The sequence below is a fragment of the Marmota flaviventris genome, chromosome 11 (assembly GCF_047511675.1).
Source record: "Marmota flaviventris isolate mMarFla1 chromosome 11, mMarFla1.hap1, whole genome shotgun sequence".
Classification (NCBI taxonomy): Eukaryota; Metazoa; Chordata; class Mammalia; order Rodentia; family Sciuridae; genus Marmota; species Marmota flaviventris.
The window spans coordinates 76,386,248-76,409,284 of NC_092508.1; the positions used below are offsets into that span (position 1 = coordinate 76,386,248).

The 23,037-nt window shown below is 32.6% G+C and overlaps 1 protein-coding gene across 2 annotated transcripts in view; it reads right to left on the reverse strand.

Annotated features, from left to right (window-relative positions):
• The window catches only part of Galnt13 (polypeptide N-acetylgalactosaminyltransferase 13), a 472,574-nt gene that overhangs the window by 196,151 nt on the left and 253,386 nt on the right, over positions 1-23,037 (reverse strand). For both annotated transcript variants that reach the window (XM_071619398.1, XM_071619397.1), the window contains exons 3-6: positions 16,661-16,827; positions 15,996-16,203; positions 11,739-11,909; positions 1,851-1,968 (exon numbers count right to left, since the gene is read on the reverse strand). In XM_071619398.1, coding sequence (XP_071475499.1) covers positions 1,851-1,968; positions 11,739-11,909; positions 15,996-16,203; positions 16,661-16,827 — 664 coding nt within the window. The remainder of the gene's footprint in view (positions 1-1,850; positions 1,969-11,738; positions 11,910-15,995; positions 16,204-16,660; positions 16,828-23,037) is intronic.

Sequence of the window (23,037 nt, forward strand, 5' to 3'; positions counted from 1 at the left end):
TTTCTTAAATATTCCCAAGAGACTATTTACACACACACACACACACACACACACACACACACAGAAACTCCTTCATCATTTTCTAAAAATCTGATCATTTGTACTCCCACTGGCTGCATTCTTTGTCTCCCTGATAACTGTATTATAAATCCTTTTTATATATTTATGCTTCTGTTACATTTTCTGACCAGTGTCTCCTTGTTTATTATGTTAGTCCACTGAATTCCTTATTAACACATCTTTCAGCTAGATGAAAAGTATCCATCTAATTCAAAAGCTATGTGTCAAAATGAAGGTTAGACTAGTAGTAGGGAATCACATTTAACAGAAGAGTCAAAAAGAGGTAAATAAAATTTCAAGAGAGAAAAAGAAATGGTAACCAGTAGTATGAGAAGTAATAGCAATGTTGTTATGTTGATTTTTTTTTCTTATGTAATTCCAGCATAATACCAGAGTATTGATTAATGATGGGTACATACTCTTGTTATTGCATGTAAGGGTAAAAACAAATTGTTTTTAAGCTTTTTTTGTGTTTCATTTTTTCCTTCTTCCTTCCTTGGTTGATCTCATTTTTCTTTCCTCCCTTCCTCTCTGTCATCTCCTATGTCCTTCACTTTGAGAACTACACCAAGTAACAAGTTTGGTTTTTCCAAATGTCCTGGAAATTTCTGCAAATATGTACCATGGTCCTTATAGAAACTTGATAGCTCTAAGTCTGGTTCTGAAATTTGCTTTGCAGGTTATATCAGACTATAAATATATAAGCAAATATGGAAATAAGAAATTTTCATTAATGGTTGTCTCAGACATCTGTCTACAAGGAGGATTAAGAGCCAAAAGCATAGTATAACAAGGTCATTCTAGTGCTTCTAAAATAATTCATTTATCCCCAATCCACCAAAATCAGCATTATAAAAATTGGGATTTTTATCCTCAAATGTTGACATTTTCTTATAAAACATATTTATATTATTAGTAAAACAATAGTTTTTGAATAACAAATTTAAAGGCATGAATATTAAGCTTTACTGATTAGTATACCTATACTCTAAAAATATTGCTATACAAAGGATTTGGGCAGAATAACAGTATATCAATATTTCACATTCAATTTTAGGAAGAAATAAATGATATTATTAACTCAATCACTTAAAAATAATGCTGTGCATGTTTTGAAGGAAAAAATATGCTAGCCCTTATTGCTTAACATAAAGGAACATTTGTCACTCTTTTAAATTTTTGAATGTAATAAATATTAAAATTATTTACTTCATAATATCATATTTATGAAGAAAGGGTAATCCTAAATAATTATATACTAGGAAGATTATTCATTAAATAAATTTGCATTTTTCAAACTGATTTATCAAATAATAATGTCTACAATTATCAACATTCTCATGTTACTTTAAGAATTATCTAGAATTCTTTGACAATAAATTGATCTTAATAGTTATTTGAAAACAAATTAAAGCAGAACTTGCAAATTCCAATTGTACAAACATTTTTAAGCTTCAGTTCCAAAACATGAAATGATTTCAGAGTAATATTTCATTTTAAAAAAAACAAAGCAATTGAAACCCCTATTTTCCTTTTACTATGAATAAAAAACTTACTTTTGAAAACTTAAAAAATAGTTTTAAATCCCAATTTTATAGCAAATATTTCATGCAATAGGACTCTAACAAGGCTTCTAAGTAAGCATTAAAATGACCAACTGATCGGTAAATTTCATCATTTAGCAAAAGAAAATTTGACAGCAAATTACTAGGTCTGATATGTGCATGCTACAGCATACTATGTTCAGAGTTAAAAAACAAAAAACAAAAAACAAAGTAAAATGCAATTACCCTAAAAGATATTTCAAGATTCTCTCCACCCCAGATATCCATTCCTGCATCGTAAGTTCCTATCTCTTCAAAGTAGTTTCTGTCAATAGAAAATAGGCCACCAGCCATAGTAGGGGTCCTAGTTGAAAAAAACAAAAACAAAAACAAAACAAAAACAAAAGAATATCTTTTGAAATCAATGTGTGGTGTTTAAGGAGACTGTAGCAAATATTTTTTGACATTTTAAATATAAAAACTAGTATTTCAAAAGTTCAAACTAGAAACACAAAAACAAGTTGCAAGAGGTTTTAAGATTTAAAAATTACATTTTATTTCACATTTTCTATAAACTCACTTTAGATGAGTCTATTTCTGTCTTATATGTGATCAAAGAGCTATATGGAAGGAACACTGACCCCCTTAAAACTGGGGCTTCTACATTCCTTCTGAAAGCCAAAGTGAGGTCACTTTGCACAGTCTTTAAAGAGATGAACTAATTCTCAAACAGTCATGATCTTTGATAATATAATTATAAATCATTGAAAAATAAACCTTAGGAAACTAAGGACATGCTTTTTCTCTGAAAAGATTCATACTCTAATTAAATATGAAAAGAAGTAAATGCTATATAAAATGCTTATATGAAATAAGTATCTAATTATAGTTACAAAATATTTTTACATGTACTTATTGTTTCTCTTTATCTACGTCAAAGGGTAGAATTTATTATCTGACCTATGGATAAACAAAAATCCTGTATGCTATTCAGCATTTTAGGACTTTATCATAAATTCCAAAACTTTTCCTTAGTAATAAAAGCCTTTATTTTTGTTTTTCATATTCAAGTTTTCTTACAGGATACAAGAAATTAGGCCTTAAGTTTTTAAAGGTCTAATTAATTTTCAAAAAAGACTAATTAAGGACAATGGTTCATGTGTGAGCTACAGAAGTTTTTATACATAAACCATATGAAATAATGATTAAAAAATTGTTCACAAATAGAACCAGATTGGGAATGATTATTTTTGAAGTGTTAGTTGTAATATTGTGGTTTCCAACCTCATAGCACATTAGCAGCATCAAAGCATCTATCAAAAAAGACATCCATGCTCAGTTACCTCCCTCCATGGATTCAGATTTAGCTGGCCTATGTAAGAACCCATGATAGCATGTACAGCTCCTGAGAAATTCTAATATACTATTAAAGAACAGAAACACTGATCTAATAACTTAGATTTTTATTGCTCGTGTCTGTGAGAATGTTAAAGAACCAACTATTTTGGTTTTCTTGAAACTGTATCCTCTGTCACAGGCTATGTTCATGTCTTCTAATTAAACAGTTTAGTTCATTGAAAATCCACCAAATAATATTATACTTGGACATCAACCATATTGCAAAATTCTCTATTTCTCCCTGTGCTCTCACTATTTTATACTCAGGTAATTAACTGTCCATCAGTTGGAGTAGCAGAGCCTTGCTTAGTCTCAGAGCTGTTTTATTACTTTTGGTCTTGCTAGGTTCCTATCATGAACAGTATCATTGACCTTCTGAGTTATAATGAGAAATACTAACAAAGCTAAACAGATGGTAATTATGGAGTAGCCATGACCTCACCTGATTGGGGTTTTGGAACTCTATAGCAATAACTACATAAGGTAATACAGTGCTAGAGAGTCTATTTAATAAAATTAGCAACAAAAATTGCTGCAATTATCCTATCATGATGCAACCAAATGCTTAAGAATGTTAAATGATGCATTTTAAATGATCAATTCAGAGAGCATATCTATTTATCTGCTTATAAATAAAATACTATCACATTTTAATGTAAAAGCATGTGTTCAATTTCATCTTACTCTTGGTCATTATTCCTATAAATATGTGAGAAGTTCATGAAAAAATGGCTAGAAATAAACCATATTAGGCCATAAGAAAGACTCAAATAGCATTCACATTCAGTTGAAGAGTAGCAAAAATTAATAAGAGAAAAATCCTGCAAAAACAATTCTGTATTTTCTGAAGACAAGTAATCTTAGAGAGGCTTGTGTGTGGGTACACGCATGTATTATTTGTGTGTGTTGTGTTTGAGATATTGATTGGCTCTTTCACAGTCTATAGACTGTGGTTCAGAATACATACTCCCTTTAGCCATGGTCATTGTCCTACTACATGTTCTGTTCTAATTAGACTGCTCTGTAGTGTCCCTAATGAACTATTTATATGTGCCTATATGCAGCTTGAAGTTCTCTAAAAAAAGACAAACTTTGATTGTAGTTGAATTATCTGAGGTTATTTGTTTTTCAAGTTTGTGTCCATACAGTATTAAAACCACTGACCAATCAATCATCTAGTTTGGGAGTGGGTAATCATCTCAATGTAAACACCATCTAATACAAAGTAGGCCAAGATGAATTGAATGAACAGAAGTAAAACACTTAGCTCAGTGTCCAGCACATCAAAAAGAGTTAACAAGATTTGATTATTTATCTTTGCTATTGTTATTGATGTTAGTCATTCACACAACAGCCATGAGTGTCCTTCACTTAATTTTGGCTCCCCATATACATACTCTTTGTGTTGCAAAATAATTCATAACTACTTTTTATCTATCATATTGCCTCTGAGATCTGCCTCTGAACACAACTTCCTACTCATTAACCTCTCCTATTTCCATCAAAGTTGTTTTTCATCCCTAATTAATAGTTATGGTTCCTTAATTAATTCATATTCTCATATTAATAACCTCCTTAGGGAATTTTTTCTTCCCTCCTCCCAACCCCTCTCCAAGGTTCTACCATGTCAGTGAAAAATAAGCTTAGTACCCTTGGTTCTCTGTTTTTGCATTGTCTGACCCAATTTTCTTTCTGTAATTCCATGTGCCTGAATAAATTTACCATTTACTTCATCTACATCTGCTACTAAGACCCAGAGCATCTCTGGAAAGTAATGAGATAAGGCCAACTGATTATACTACAAGCCCATGTCATTGATTGGATTGTCTGCTTAATTCACAAACTGATAATAATCCTTTTATCCAAGTTTATTGATACATGTCTAATTTTTGAATAAATGTTTTCCAAAAATTTTGAATTCACTTAAGAACCCTGGAATTAGGGATGTGCATGAAGTCTAAACTCCCTCAAACTCTAGCTCAATATGTTTGAGTCTTCCTCATGACTCCCTACTTCCTCTTGTGTCTCAGCAAAGAATACCTCTGCTCCTATGCTGCGGGCTAACATTCACACTCCTGCTCTTCACCCAGCTCTCTCCTGCATACTCTGTCAGCCACTTGTTCACTGACTACTGCATTTAGTTTTATGCCTTTGAATTTTTAGATTGTCCCCTGGAGCTTACAAAGATGCTCAGTTAAGTTCTCTCCTAAACCAAAATACATCTTCATTCCATTACACAGCTCATTCAAACTAGGGACATAACGTTTCTATTCCCTCTACTGGTAACCTTATCGAAAGGATACTTTCTACCTACTCCCTCAACTTCTCTTGACCTTCAAACTAAGAAGCTTGGATCCTGCTCCCATTTCTGTAATAATTTCTTTCTGGAATTTCATTGTTCTATAGAGGTCATTCCTTCTACTGATTTGACCATTCATTTTGTAATTTTTACTGACATCCCTTCCTTTTCCTCCCTCTCTAGCTATAAGACTTTGGACATATTCTTAGTTTATATGTATCACATGAGTATGATATGTCACTAAAATGTTTTTGTGGATATATGCACTTAGCAATTATCTTCTCTTGTCCAAAACGGGTCTTTAGAAGGGTATCTCAAGGGTGTCTCTTGGCATGTTACTCTTTCTCTGCTCTTTACCTAGAGACGATCATTTGCACATGCCTATAACTGTTTTTATGAGCTGGTGCCTTATCGCTTCTCACTTCCCTGGGTGTCAATTTTGCTTTTCTAATTACTCATTTTTATTTCCTCCCAAAACCCTCCAAATTCTATAGGCTGTTATTTGTAGTGGTTAAATAACTCAATTTCTAGACTATTGGTATTTAGGTCTATTTTAGTAACATGTCTCAAATATTATTCATAATTAAGATAATGGGTAAAGATGAGTATTTTATTATTATCACACTTGTATAAAGTGTGTCTTGAAGAACTTAAGTCTTCACATGCTTCTGAATTTTTACATTATACAATACAATGATTTTATTTGGTTAAGTATTTTCCAGACGTAGAAACCAAAGGAAAATGAAATGCTATGAGTTTCCCTTCCTGCCTCATCCTGTCCACCGCACTCAGTACAGAGAGCTCAGTGGACAGAAAGAAAGCAAAGGCACAAACCCTCTTCTACTGCAGAAGTGAATGTCAAATGTGAATGAAATTTAAAAATTTTACAGCTGAAAAGTGAAAACTTTGGTGGAATATTGTACACTACACAATCATTTGCACATACAATTGTGGATAAAGATGCAGCTTTCTGTAAAGAAGAAACTTATTTTAAGGGCTTATGCTGGCTTAAACTCTGAGCAGTGAAGCTTGCTCAAGTCCTTAGAGTCTATGAAACACAAAAGAAGTCAATACTATTTGTAAAGGTTGAGATAAAATATAAAGTTCTGTTTAGTATAGGAAAATGAGTTGTTTTGGAGTCCAAGAACCCATTTACCAATAAGTGTGTGAATTAAATACCTTAACCTGTGCTTAAAGATCCTCTTTCTAATAAAAAAAAAAGCAGTTACTTTCTACCTTTTCTCTCAGTAGCTTTTTATAATCTTCATAAACTGATACAACCCCAAGCTTCCAAAAGGATGTGCAATAGTTGGTACAAACTTAATAGTTCCTTTGATTTTTCTTTTTTGCCTAAGAAGGTTCAAAATAAATAATAATACTAGCTGGAATCAGATGCATGACAATGCTTTGACTAATATGATAACATTATTCAGTATATACATGTGATATTTAATTCACATTCCTGAATCTTTCTATGGGATCTCTGCTATCTTCTCATGTCTACAGTCTGCTAAGAAAAGTCTTGCAAAACATCCCCTAAACCATTAGGAAACAATATAAAATAAATATACTCTTTCTATATAGAATATAGGTTCAAAGATTCCATCTGAGATGAAAATTTTTCTCTCTCTTGAAATCAACATATTTTAGATTTTAATATGAGGAATTAAGAATATCAAACAGTTGAACATCCCAATTTCAAATCTTTTCTTTCAAAGCATTTGTTCTGTTCATGATGTTGATCCTTCCCTATGCCAGTATTTTAATATCTCCAATTTGTATAGAAGTATCTTAAAGGTTTTGCTGACATCTATTTGTTTCTTTTCTCAAATATGAAAGTATTTGGGTTGAGAAAAGCTGAATGAAGAAAATCTAGTAGATTTAAATTTAGAAACGAACTGTTAGTTACTATTAAGTATAAGATAATTTTTACATAAGAAATTACAGAATAAAATGTTTATCATTGATTATACTAACTAGAGAAATTATAAGTTAAAGACAATGACAAAAATTTCTTATTTTGGAGGAGGGAAGAATCACAGCACTAGCAGGAGGTAGCAAGAAACCAATTATATATTATTAAGCAAATTTCATAAAAACCAAATTTTATATTATCAAATTGCTAAGTTCTGAAAAATATACATCATATGAAAAGAGTATAGGTTAAAAAATAAAAAAAAATTGGTAAAAAATAAAAAATAATAAAGTATAAATAAACCTTAATTCAGTTTTGCTGCCAAATAAATAGTGGGGGAGCTAAGTAAGTGAGACTTTAGCAGACATTAAGACTTTTATTTGTGAGAAAAAGGATACCTTAATTGCTTTGGGAAGTACTGATAAATATCATCAGTGTCAAATTTTAAATGAATCTGGAAAAATGTACTCTGGTAGGAAATAAGCAAAAATATTAAAAGAGGTGGCTGGCTAATTGTTTTTATACTTTTAGGTTCTTTTCACATCTATTTTGCAACACATGTGTGTTCCATAAATTTATCATCTACTTACTGCCAAATATATTATTCATTAAATAGTTTACAACACTTCATGAGTTAAACAAGGCATGGAGGAAAATTCCTATTTTATACTTAAAAGAGTGGATCAATTCCTCAAATGGAGAAGCCTGCAAAAACTTGACCCTACCCAACTAATTCAATACTTCTTCTGTGATCACAACACTAGAAGGATTCAGAAGACAATGCATATGAACACCCTGAGCCTTTAATAATATGAAGACATAGCAGTTGCAATTCAAGATTCTATCAATCATGTTATTTAATTTATTTGATATTTTTAAGAAATTCCTAATTCTAAATAAGTACAAAATAGATGCATGAGTTGAGACTAATGTTGATAAAATGGGATGTATAATAAGTAAGTAAAATATGTCAGGAATAAAATCTAATAATTAAATTTATGTTTGATTCATTAGAATAGCTAAGGACTAATAAAAAATCGAAAACTCCTTTGTTTTACTTTAGAATATGCTTAACGTGGTACTCCACATAAGAATGAAAGAAATCATATTAAGAATATGAATAATGACAAAGTGTAAGTGTCCATAAGGTAAGATATGGAGAGTAAAAAAGTTAAACAGATTTGAAAAATAACCAGTAGGTTTCTAATTAGGAAATCTTTTTTAAACATTCAGAAATTAAAGGGAAAATGAATATCTTTATTACTATTTATTAAGGGTCACTTATAGGGCATAATTAAAAGACTAATGCAATCCATAAGATTTAAGTCAGGTTCTTTTCCAGAACTATTCATCGCTCTAGTAGTACACACAATTAACTCCTATGGAGCCACCCTCAGACCTCATATTCAGGCCTCTCCCTCTCTCTCATCTAGCATACATATGACCAATGCCAGAGCATGAACAACATTAGAACAGAGATCTCTTTATTGATGTTTGTATGTGCAAAATCTAGCACAGTGCTGACCAGTGTGTGTATATGTATGTTTGCCTGTGAAATCAGACTCATCTCAATAGCTTAGACCAAATCATGTTAATTTTTGTGTTAATAAAAATATATATCGTGTCCTCAGATTTACCAAATGATTTGTAGGATTATCTGCATTTTCAAATCATTTTGCTATTCTTTGTATTTCATTAGGCAACATAAATGTGTATTCTTGGAGGGCTAATGTTCTTGATAAGTTTCAAACTCAAACATTCCTCAAGTTGAGGGTCACACATTTAAAAGGTTAAAGCCAAACAAAGTTATTCATGCAAAGTCAATTGGTTGCAGTAAATGTATTTCTCTCAACTTTGCTTGGCACACAGATGCTGAGAAATATTTCTCCAAGTATATGAATGGTGACAAGTAGCAACAGACCCTCAGGCTCAGAGTCTGAGACACACTTATAGGAGTTTTAAGGGACTAGGCTAAACTTTCCAGTTAATTTCATATGGGCATTTTCTATTTAGCTCTACCTAATGGTGCCAAGTAAGAATAAGGAAATATTGTGGCAAGATTCTTTAACTTCTCAATAGCTGGAAACCCAGATATTATTTAATACTTCTCATTTACAACTGATGCTAATTTTTGAAAAGACAAAACATTACGTAGTACAACTAAAACACAACTACCAGGCATTTTTTTGGCACACAAGCTCCTAGTTATGACCTCTGGCTTAACAATTTGTGTACTCTATTGTTGCATGCATAATTGAGACATTCCTAAAAACTCATACAATTTACTAACATGTCAAGAGACTTTACTGATTAAATCAGACTAAATATTCAGGACTCATGCTATTATTCCATACTCATAATTTAAAAACTTACTTCACATATCCCATCTATTATGAGAAAGAAAACACTAAGGACTAGAGACTGACCCCCCCAAAACAATAAGTATAACCATTATTAGCTGGACTCTAAATGTAGTATCACTGAATGTAGGCCACCAGTTCAAGTTGGTACTATTTGAAGATACATGATTGTATTTCTATATGATGACCAGCCAAGCATGATGACTACAAAGTACTGTCATTAGTGACATTTGAAATGAAGCATTCCACTAAGAAAACTAAAATTTTAACCTCATTTTAATCACTTTAGCTATTCAGAATTCTGTTAATCATGTGGGAAAAAAATTATCTCCAACACCTGGAATGATTTATCTATTTGTATGACTGTGAGAAAAATGATCACATCTTCAAGTAATAGATTACAAGTACAAAGAAAGTTCACATCACAGCTATGCTGATGAAAATTACCTGCAGGCTGTTACAACTGAGCCAGTGAATTAATTAACCTTTTGCCATAAAAATCTAGAAACTTCAGCAGACACTGCAGTTTCTCCACTTCTCTTCCTCTAGCTTCTTCAGTATTTTAGAAAATGAAATGGTGTGTAGTTACTAGGCAAATAAAATGCTGAGACTTTTATCAGTTCTCACTTCAATAAAACCACATGAATTCTGGTTAAATACAGAGAGCTGGGTGATTCATCTTTTGTTTCAGTTAATGAAAAATTAGTAATTATGGTTGATTTCTGTGTAGATCTTTACGTCCATGAATCAGATCAGTAATTTCGTACTATGAATGATAGCTACCTTAATTATGTATCTTTTGACTCTGAGAAAATGAAGTTTTAAAAAATCTTGTTTTTTTTAAAACAAGTACAAATGTGTATCCTTATAAAATTCATTTTCAAATCAATAAACACATTACTTATATTTAAGTGCATTGGCCAAGCATTTTGATATTTTTCATTTGGGCTTTGAAGCTTAAAAACCAGCTAACACTAAATGAAGCCAGGATCTAGCTAAAGAGGATTTCTAATAATGGTGGTATTATGTATGAGACACTGTATTTACTCAGGTTGTTAAGGGTAACTATTATTAGAACTGGGTGAAAGTGATGATGACACAAGACTTAAAAACCACTAAATTATGCTTTAAATATTGACATGATAATTTACTTGTGGTTATGCAAATTTTAGGGGACACATTCCATTCTAGTTGATGGGGTAGTATTTCCTTAAGAAGTTAATAGCTCATAATTTTTTATTACTCAATAACAAGTAATTAGAGCTGCTCTCCTCTATTAGACAATTTTTAAGATTAGTTTTTGATTATTAAGTAGTTAATAATGAATAGATCATGCTCTCAGTAGTTTGCCAGAAAGTATTTTTTAATAGAATGGATTATATGTATGTTATTTTAGAATTTTAGGATATTTCTCTATTGTTACAATAGAACGATGATTTGCCAAATTCAACATTAAAGAGTTAAATTAGTGAATATTTCCTCCAAAAATTATTAGGAAACCAATTTTTGATTGTAGGTAAGAAGTACACAGCAATGTGTTAAATTAGGAAGGCGATACTTTTGTGATAATAATACTTATCTAGACAACCAAATATGCATAATATTCTTTTTTTATTAAGGGAACATAAATATTTTACTAAAAATATTCCAAATAAATAGCTATTTGAAGTAATTTGAAACCAACAATAAATCCTTCAAAATTGTTAATAAAGTTTTCCATATGGTTCTTTACATTGTCTCTAAGTGAAGATAACCATTTAAAGGATGATAAATTTAGATATGTACCAAAACATTTTTTGTTAATTCAATTTTGAGAATATGTCTACTATGAAGTATAAACTTCTAAATAAGACATATATTTCCTTGATGTATCCAGTGTTGCACATTCCTGTCACATAAAATTTGTAGTAAATATATTTTGAATATAAGAATACATAAACCTTTAAATCATATCTGGCATTTCTACAAATAGTTCAGTTTTCCCATATTAACTTAAAGTAGATTCAATATCATATACATACATTTTACCTTTTACAATCATGTATGTATACACAGGAATAATAAATTTAGGACTGTAGAATGATAAATATTAGAACAAAAATTTATAATATTATTTAATTTTTTTAGAAACACCATGCTATTCATTGTTTGGTATGACTTACCTGACAGGCAATGTTCTGTCTCCTTTCCTCCTATCCATTTCTCTTTGGGGAACAGGATACCAGCGGAAATTTAGTTTCCAATTAAAACCCCCATAAGTCATATCTGACCCAGCCATATATTCAAAGGTATCGTCACTAATCACATCAATGATGGGGCATACGACTGTTTTCCTGAAGAAAAATTAAAACCAGTTTACATATAAACGATCATTTAAATACTACATTAGCTTCTTTGAATTGGTTTTAGCGGCTAAGATATAATTTAATTATTTTGTGACTTAAGTATGCCTTAATTTTATTTTGTCCTTTTTCTCTAGGAAATTATTTCCTTTTATTATATCTTTCTGATGGTAAACTTTATGTTATCATGTAAAATCTAATCAAATACATGAATTGATCTTCAAGTTGATTTCCAAGTGTATGCCAAGTACTAACTCAGCAGGGTGAGAATGATCTATTTCTTATAAAACCTCCACCCACAGCATGATCAGTAGATTCATTTTGAGATTATGCATCATTTCAGCTACAGCCCACTGAAAAGTGATAGAATACAGAGAGAGAGGGAAATGGATGCTAAAAAATTGGTCTGATAATTTGCCTTTCAAATTGGATTGGTTATGTTAAAGTAAGGGTTCTAAGAAAATCTTCATGAAGAAAACACCTACTAGGAAACACAACAAACAGAAACAATTAACATCATGTACTATCAGAATAAGTAAAGCTTCCCATGAAGAAAAACAGGTTTATGACAATTTCTGAGTCAACTGTCCTATAACTAAGAATTTCCAATTGTTAACAATCCAGATGAAATTTCAAGACAGGGAAACATTAGCCATTTTAGTCTCATGTTTTCTCCTACTCCTAAAGTTAGAAGAAAGCCAGGATGTTTTATGTTCTTGATAGTAACTTTTAAGATGGTAGGTTTTAGAACACTTTACTTGGGGAAATCATTAGGTACACTTTTAATCTGTTTTGCCTTCTCTCACTCTTCCCCTACTCCAAGTTTATGTGTTTTCTTGTGGGCTAAACTTTCTGTCATCTACACAATTAAAAGTTCAGGTCTCCCCAGGATTGCATTGATTGTAGCTAATTCTGAAAAACAGAGGTGTTTTTCTTACTGGGTAGGAGACAAATATACAAACAGGCTCCAAAGTAACCCATAGATGTAGAAAGAAATGAAGCATTGCCCATTATTTCTTCTTGTTTTGTAACACTAGGATCATCAAAACTATTAACTTAGTTTCATGTTTCACACTATTGGCCAACCCTGAAGTTCTCTGAAATCAGCATGATGCACCTGGCCTTGGAAAAGTTTCTTGGTGATGCTAAACACAACAAAGTAATTATCTTTCTTTCCTCATTAGATTTAACTTGGAGAAAGAAAAAATTAGATCTAATAACTTTGAACAGACTTTATTATCTAGTTATGGCAATATTAGAATTTATAATCAGGACAAGAAATAGAAGTTCACTATATACAAATGTAATACAAATACATTGTTAGTAAAAATGAATGTGCCTAATGTATGACCATAATGAAACATTATATTTAAAAATTTCTGAAGTTGAATGTGAAATACATACATTTACAAAGCAGTATAACATTTGAAAAGTTGCCAGTAATGCATTTTATGTTCCAGATTCATTCTACTTTGCCCGTCTTACTCTCCTGTGGGTACTATACAACACACAAAATATTATTAGCTGTGTATTACCTTCAGTTGACTAAAAGGTTCTCACTGCTTTCTTGAACTGCTGTGGTTCATTTTACTGACAGCCTCTATTCATCTTCCTGGCAAGTTCCAAATCCTGCCATTTATGTGATATGGTTGAACAAGCTCAGACTAAGCAGCCCCTCACTGGAGCATCTAATTAAAAACTTTAATTCTAGAAAGACTCTTTTACTATATATGATAAATGTATAAATGACTTGGTATGTAATGCTTTGTTATTGCATCAGATGGCATTTAGTGTTAGTTATGTTCATTAAGCTTCATCATCAGAAATGAATGTAGATATGTATGAGGGTTCTTAACTTCTGTAGAGAGTTACTCAGTTTTAAAATTTCACAATTTATTTGTAGAAAGTGCCAATACTATTAAAATTATGATCTCTGATTTTTTAAATCCTGATTTATTTTGGCAGTGTGTGTGTGTGTGTGTGTGTGTATGTGTGTCTTTATTCTTAAAAACCTCAAGGTGATTTTGAACTAGACTCTGACTGAGGGCACTGATGCAGTAAGCGAACACTGGTGAGAGAGTAGGAAGAACTAAACAATTGTTCCCTTATTGTTTAATTTTTTGAGTTCTTTGTATACTCTGGATATTAGGGCTCTATCTGAAGTGTGAGGAGTAAAAATTTGTTCCCATGATGTAGGCTCCCTATTTACCTCTTTTATTGTTTCTCTTGCTGAGAGAAAACTTTTCAGTTTAAGTAAGTCCCATTTGTTGATTCTTGTTATCAACTTTTGTGCTATGGGTGTCCTATTAAGGAATTTGGAGCCCGACCCTACAATATGTAGATCGGCGCCAACTTTTTCTTCTATAAGACGCAGAGTCTCTGATTTGATATCTAGCTCCTTGATCCACTTTGAGTTAACTTTTGTGCATGGCGAGAGGAGGGGATTCAGTTTCACTTTGTTGCATATGGATTTCCAGTTTTCCCAGCACCATTTGTTGAAGATGCTATCCTCCCTCCATTGCATGCTTTTAGCTCCTTTATCAAATATAAGATAGTTGTCAACAAATGGGCCAAAGACCTGAACAGACACTCCTCAGAGGAGGACATACAATCAATCAACAAGTACATGAAAAAATGCTCACCATCTCTAGCAGTCAGAGAAATGAAAATCAAAACCACCCTAAGATACCATCTCACTCCAGTAAGATTGGCAGCCATTATGAAGTCAAACAACAACAAGTGCTGGAGAGGATGTGGGGAAAAGGGTACTCTTGTACATTGCTGGTGGGACTGCAAACTGGTGCGGCCAATCTGGAAAGCAGTATGGAGATTCCTGGGAAAGCTGGGAATGGAACCACCATTTGACCCAGCTATTGCCCTTCTTGGACTATTCCCTGAAGACCTTAAAAGAGCGTACTACAGGGATACTGCTACATCGATGTTCATAGCAGCACAATTCACAATTGCTAGACTGTGGAACCAACCCAGATGCCCTTCAATAGATGAATGGATAAAAAAAAATGTGGCATTTATACACCATGGAGTATTACACAGCACTAAAAAATGACAAAATCATAGAATTTGCAGGGAATGGATGGCACTAGAGCAGATTATGCTTAGTGAAGCTAGCCAATCCCTAAAAAACAAATACCAAATGTCTTCTTTGATATAATGAGAGCAACTAAGAACAGAGCAGGGAGGAAGAGCAGGAAGAAAAGATTAACATTAAACAGATACATGAGGTGGGATGGAAAGGGAGAGAAAAGAAATTGCATGGTAATGGAGGGAGTCCCTCATTGTTATACAAAATTACATATAAGAGGTTGTGAGGGGAATGGGAAAATAAACAAGGAGAGAAATGAATTACAGTGGATGGGGTAGAGAGAGAAGATGGGAGGGGAGGGAGTGGGGATAGTAGAGGATAGGAAAGGTAGCAGAATACAACAGTTACTAATAGGGCATTATGTAAAAATGTGGATGTGTAACCGATGTGATTCTGCAATCTGTATTTGGGGTAAAATTGGGAGTTCATAACCAACTTGAATCTAATGTATGAAATATGATATGTCAATAGCTTTATAATGTTTTGAACAACCAATAAAAATAAAATAAAATAAAATAAAAATAAAAAAATAAACAATTGTTCCCAGTACTGCTAACTACTGGCACAAGGTATGTAACTTCTTTATTACTCCCTATTATAAGGTACCAATAAGAACATCTACATTACCTACTTCACACTGGGTTTGTGAGGACACAGAAATTTGCTTTGGAAATGTGCTTATAACATATTGTACTATTTCAAATTGATTTCCTTCACTTAAAAAGTAAATATTCAGCACATTTTTATGGTTTGAATTATTTATTTCTTAAACACTAATGTTCAACATGAATAAGCCAATCTTTTGTATTAAATAAAGAAAAACATTAAAAAAAAGAAAAGAAAAGAAAAGAAAAGAAAAACAGTGAAGTAAACTTTCTGAAAATAGCAACTTGGAAGAGAATTCTGATGGACAGCTGAAACTGTCCTCACAGGTTCAGTCATAACCCATGCAGACATAACACAGGAATCCCTACCTGTCTTCCTTTATTCTCGCCAGCAAGGGCTCCAGCCACCCTAATGTGCATTCACAGTGTGCATCCAGAAAAGTTATGACCTGCCCTTTTGAAGCAGCTGCTCCTCGAAGACGTGCTCGTATTAACCCAGAGCGCTCTTCCATCCTGATAATTTTTACTGGTACTTCTAAATTTTTCACATAATTCTCTAATGTCAACTTGAGAAAATCTGTAACATGCAATGAGAATTTTTTATTTCAAAAAAAATTGAAACTTTTAATACAGAGTAGAGATACTTTCAAGGCAGAAATACAACATACAGAAATGGTGACCAAATCTTAGAATTTTTTTTTTGGCACTAAGGAAAATAATATAAGAAATTTCACTAGCTAATTAATGTTATATATTCAGTGATATAAATTTTAAATATAAGCAATTGATGGGGGAAAAAAGAAATATATTTGAAAGTCATTTTGGCTGATCTCTTAGGTTAATAAAGGCCAAAAAGAATAATAACAAAACTGAATTAGTTAATTTTTCCTGGAGTGAACACTGTCAAAATATACTGATGAAAATTTGATAGGACGTTGATTGATTATAAAGCAAAATACAGATCACTGCTTGGCTATCTTTTTGACCATAATAAAGCTTTATAATAAAATAAGTACAAGAACAATATTTTATACCTCTTTCACTGGCATCATCTACCAAGATGACCTCAGAGAGCAGGTAGTGTGGGGAGCGATTTATAACACTGTAAACAGTTCTAAGGAGAGTGCTCCAAGCCTCATTATGAAACACAATGACTACACTTGTGTTGGGAAGTTCATCAGGGTAGACTTTTGTCTTGCATCTGGAAAAAAAAGAAGAAGAATGTTAATAAACTCATTTTTCATTCTGATCACCATGAGAAAAAGTATTCATAATAACACAACTTTAGACTTGAAAGCCCCTTACCAAGGAAACATTTTATGAATATCTGAAATCATTTTCCTTTTTAAAAAGTGCTATGAGTAATCACTTGGCCTTTTGAAAATTAAATATGCATAATTACTAATATTTTATTTTAACTCCTGCAGAGAACAAAGCAGCATGATTTCCACAAGTCTAAGAAAAAAAAATCTGAGAAAGCTAAAATAACATTCTGAGACTGTCAATAAAAGACCCAGTACAACAGAGACAGTTGAATTCATTTAGTGGCTGTAATTTTTATTCTTTGTTTGGGAAAAAAAATAATATTATATAAGTCAAAAATTCACAAGAACATAAATAGACATGATTCTACAGGGATTTAAAGCATGTAAAATGGAGATTGCTTTTCTGTTCTAGAATCAAATCATGTATGATTTCGATTCCATTTGAAAATGCCATAAACCATGACTAATTTCAAGACAAGGTTTGGGAGTCAAGATCTTGTCCCTAAAATTTCCTGTTTACTGGAGATCAGAAAAAAATAATTGATTAGCAGCACTTCTGAAATTTTAACATGCATGGACACCGCCTGAGGAAAAGAGTGCGCTGTGACCTTCACCAGGGCCTGGAGGGCCGACATTTGGCTCAATGGCAGCATCCTCTTTGGGGTGTCTGGTGCTAATCCACCTGCTGGTGGCACTCCTCTGCATGGTCATGTGGGCTGTGGTCAATAGGATCTGGTGGACCTGCCTGTAGTGGTGAGAGACCTCTCAGAGGTTTGGAGTCTCCCCTCATACATTTCTGTGCTTGAGGTTCTGGGGAACCTGGGTCTACTGGTGGTGAGTCTGTGGAGGCAAGGGTGAGCCAGTCCTCATCAAGGTCCCTGGTAGTGCTGTGAGGTCTCTCTCTGTGGGGCTTGCTCTTTGGGGCCTACCTGATGTTGCTGGCAATCTAGAACCCCTACCCTTCCCAGGTGTCTACCTCTGTAGGCATGGTCCTTGTGGTGGTATTGTGGGTACTATGTACAGGTATGTTCCCCTGTGTCAAGGTGGCAATTAGCTCCATGCTGCATGGTGGGGGGCAGCCGGCACTGATAGCAGCTGGCATGTGTATAAGCAGGTTGTCTCACTGCTTAGTGCTGTTACATGTTCCCTCCTACCAGCATCTATCATATATTCCTCAGAGAAGACTGTGTGGACCTGTGTGGTCCCTGAGCTTAGAAAGGTGGGACTCTCCCCACCCTTTGCATGATTCTGCATTTCTAAATAGCTCCCAGGTAATTCAGATGCTGCTGGTCTCAGGAAGACACAGATTCATGAAGAACTATAAAATGATTGTCATTATTTCTGACCTTCATGATTTCAGAAAAATTTTCAACTTTGCTTACACATCCAAACATGTCCAGATTTTACCTTTCAAGCAATTGCTACAAAAAGGTAGGTTTGATAAATAATATGTGCAATAGTCTAAGTGATCATGCCAGATTTCACATGCAGAGGGTATTCCCCATTAATTTGTCAACAATCAGACATTTCTGTCATGTAATTTTAAATCATCATGATTATAGAGTGCAAAATATTCCACAGGGCATCTGGAGCAAAATAGAAGTATATTCACGTTAAGCTATTTTTTTTTAAATATAAGGTACGGAGGGCCTAAACAATGAAAATAATTCTATAAGATAATATAAACCAGATACCCCCTGCTACTTGTGACAACCTATTATATTACACAACACAAAGTGGCATTATTAAAATTTGTTTACTTCACAAGTTAGTGAAAAACCCTAATAAAATGTTGAAGATGAAGGCACATAATAAAACAGAATATATTGTGTGCCTGTCTCAAATGATCTTCTAATCATTTAAAACAGCATAAAAATGGCCTGTTCATTGAAATCTGCGCAATACTCAGTTAAGAATGGGCATAACCCACAATCATAACAATTTTCAGCATATTTTTATTTAAAAAATATTTACTAAGTACCTACAATACAAAAGATACTGTGCCCTAGAAAATCAAAATGTAAATTTTGGAAGAAGCATTTGAACTCATAGCTATCTCTTCCTGTTCTGGTGGTAAAATTCAATTGATCTCCCTTGCCTGTTTATCATTTGACTTGTATCTCCACGCAGCTCAACATGATGTGGCAGAGAAAGCCATCTAGGTAGGTGAGATGGGCTTGGCTCTTTAATTCTATCACTGTCCTCAAAACCTACTCTTCTGCCTTAACAAAAAATCCCATTACTTTCAGCATGCCATGCACAAAGTATGACAGAGATCATCATAAATAAATCATTAAATTTGGAAAAAATAGGATGTAGACAGTCTAATAGTCAGCAACCACAGACTTGACCCAAGACTTTAAGTGAATAAAGTGTTCTCAATGTCATTTAGAATAAAAGTGACTTTTTTTAAAATAGAAATTTCATTTGTTACACTAAATGCCAACTAAGAACATATGGATGAGATATGAATATAGATAAATTATTTAAAATATCAAACTAAAAGCAGCTATTTAGGTCCAACATCTTAAACCATTTATCAAGTTTATTTTTGTGGTTAAAAATTCACTTACAAGTGTTAATTTTATATTCATTATATGTATCAAAGTTATAATGAGCTAATTTACTATTAATGTAGCTACTGTATTAACTTAGAGCAAATATCCACTGTCATTATTTAATGTAGCATAAAAATAAAATGTGAATAATAGGTTTATTAATTCTTCTTCTTCTTATATAAACAGTCATTCATCAAAGAGAATAAAGTTTCAGTATATTAGATGAATAAATTCTAGAAATCTAATGTATAGTACGATGATTACATTAATGATTCTGCACTATATACTTAAATTGTACTAAGAGAATTCATCTTGCTTTCCTACCACAAAAAATTATAGTGATACATTGAGCTGATTATTTTAATTAGCTTGATTATAGTAATCATTTCCTAATAGTTATGTATATCAATACTTCAAGGTTTACATCTAAGTATATGCAATTGTTATTTTTCAAGTATACTGCAATAACTTTGGAAAATGTCATTTATCAGAGAAGACTTAGTTAATAATAAAATAATTAGTAGGATAAATTTTAAGCTATACACATTAAATATTTTCTATGTCACTTTATCCAGTTATCTCAAATACACACATCCGTAGGAACAAGAGTTATAATTTTTATGATATCTAATGGATTTGTGATATATTGCACTGGTGTTAATGTTTGTATTTTATCAAAGTCATTGTGTTCTAAGTTACAACATGATTTTATGTACCACTTGGAAAGAAAAATAATGCTGCCAAATAAACTATAGCACAATTTTCTCTTATCAGTAGAATCTATTTAATACCTAAATAGAGAGAGGGTTGCCTTGGCACACATCTGTAATCCCAGATATTCTGGAAGCTAAGGGAGGAGGATCACAAGTTCAAGGCCAACATCAGCAACTTAGAAAAACTGTTTCAAACAAACAAACAAACAAACAAAGCCTAGGGATGTAGCTCAGTCCTACAGCACCTCTAGGTTCAATTTTCCGTACCACAAAAGCAACCAAACAAATACCTAAGTTAAATAGAGCTTACAGAAGAGCTTTCATTTGGAAGTTGATGTCAATGAATATTGCCATGCTTAATTTTTGAGTCCACCACATAGTGTCCTGGTGCTTTTTAAAGATTTTTTCACCAGTTTCAAGCTGCATTGCATAGCAGATGGGAGGCAAGTGCTCAGTTCATATCTCAGTAGTAAAATATAAAAGTTTTACTCTGTGGATATCTTGCATGGTACAATAAAGTTTTTATAAATTTATATAAAGTGATTTTCAAACTTTAAGGTAAAAATGAATTATATAGGGATTTTGTTAAAACCCAGATTCTGATGTGTAGATCTGAGATGAGCCCACGGTTCAGCATCTCTAACAAGATCCTTAGAGATGCCAACACAGTTGGTCCCGAGTTGACATAAAAAGCAAGATTACATAACTTGCTTAGCTGATGATTAGCAGAAAAAGATAAAAAATAAAAATACAGAATTGTAGTCAATGTTTTAACAATAAAATGTTTGCTTCATCATATGAAATTTAACTTTGCTGTAATTTTGTGCCTTTCTTTTAAGACAATTCTTTATTCTAGTCTAAATCATAATGCAATCAATATGAAGAAGTGTCAACTGACAATTTCAACACATATAAAGAGTACACATAACTGAACTGACACAAAGACTATACAATCAGCAAGAACCATGTTCACACATGCTTAAGAAATACTGCCTATGTATCTCTTTCCAACTGGTTGAAAATATTATAACTAACTATTGATTATATAACTCATCATGATTTTAGACATGCAAAATGAAAAAAAAATGTACATCTCAGAACAGGTAAATAAAATATTTTGATTAACATGCTGAAGAAAAAGTACTCCATGTAATGTTTATTTTAGAACATGCCGTGGGCTGGGGATGTGGCTCAAGTGGTAATGTGCTGGCCTGGCATGTGCGGGGCACTGGGTTTGATCCTCAGTACCACATACAAATAAAATAAAGATATTGTGTCCACTGAAAACTAAAATAAATAAATAAAATAAATATTAAAAAATTCTTTCTCTCTCTTAAAAAAATGAACATGCCATTAGTATTTCAGCAGGCAGAATTTTTAACTCATCAATTTTTTTCCATAAATAATTGAAAACCAACAAAACAAGAAAATAATTTGAGAAAAACGTGTCTAAGTTCTTCAAATAAAATAAATAGATGTGACTTAGCTAATGGTCTCCTCTCTCAGATAACATGAAAAAGAAGTTGTGATATTAAAAGAATAATTCCACCACGTTTCAACTCACTTTGTATATCTTTCACATAAGATTAAAGTAGGTATTTTTAAAGGTTTCATCCAAAATATGTGATAGATATTGCTTAATATACATAGCAGAGTATAAAGCTCCAATGTTAAATTGGAAGCTCCAGTGATTAAATTGTGTGTTTAGTTCCTTGGACCATTTATTGATTGGGTTATTTGTTATTTTGGTGTTGCTTTTTGAGTTGTTTATATACCCTAGAGATTAGTGCTCTATCTGTGTGCAAGTGGTAAAAATTTGTTCCCAGTATGTAGGCACTCTATTCACCTCACTGATTGTTTCTTTTGCTGAGAAGCTTTTTAGTTTGAATCCATCCCATTGATTAATTCTTGATTTTAATTCTTGAGCTATAGGAGTCTTATTAAGGAAGTAGGGGCCTAATCCAATATGATGGAGATTGGGGCCTACTTTTCTTCTATTAGACACAGGGTCTCTGGTTTAATTGCTAGGTTCTTGATCCATTCTGAGTTGAGTTTTGTACATGGTGAGAGGTAGGGGTTTAATTTCATTTTGTTGCATATGGATTTCCAGTTTTCCCAGAACCATTTGTTGAAGAGGCTATCTTTTTCCCAATGTATGTTTTTGGTGCCTTTGTCTAATACAAGATAACTGTAATTATGTGGGTTAGTTTCTGTGTCCTCTATTCTGTACCATTGGTCTACTAGTCTATTTTGGTGCCAATACCATGCTGATTTTGTTGCTATTGCTCTGTAGTATAGTTTAAGGTCTGGTATCCTGATGCCACCTGCTTCACTCTTCTTGCTAAAGATTGTTTAAGCTATTCTGGGTCACTTATTTTTCCAGATGAATTTCATGACTGCTTTTTCTATTTCTATGAGGAATTTCATTGGGATTTTGATTGGAATGACATTACATATGTATAGTGCTTTTAGTAGTATGGTCATTTAACAATATTAATTCTGCCTATCTAAGAACAAGGGAGATCTTTTAATCTCCTAAGATCTTCTTTAATTTTTATCTTTAGCATTCTGAGTTTTCCTTGTAGAGGTCTTTTACCTCTTTTGTTAGATTGATTCCAAAGTTTATTTATTTATTTATTTATTTAGGCTATTGTAAATGAGGTAGTTTTCCTCATTTCCCTTTCAGAGGATTTGTCACTGATACATAGAAAGGCCTTTGATTTTGGGTGTTCTTTTGTATCATGCTACTTCGCTGAATTCATTTATAGGTTCTAGAAGTTTTCTGGTGGAATTTTTTAGGATCTTCTAGGTATAGAATCATATCATGGGCAAATAGTGCCAATTTGAGTTCTTCTTTACCTATCTGTATCTCTTT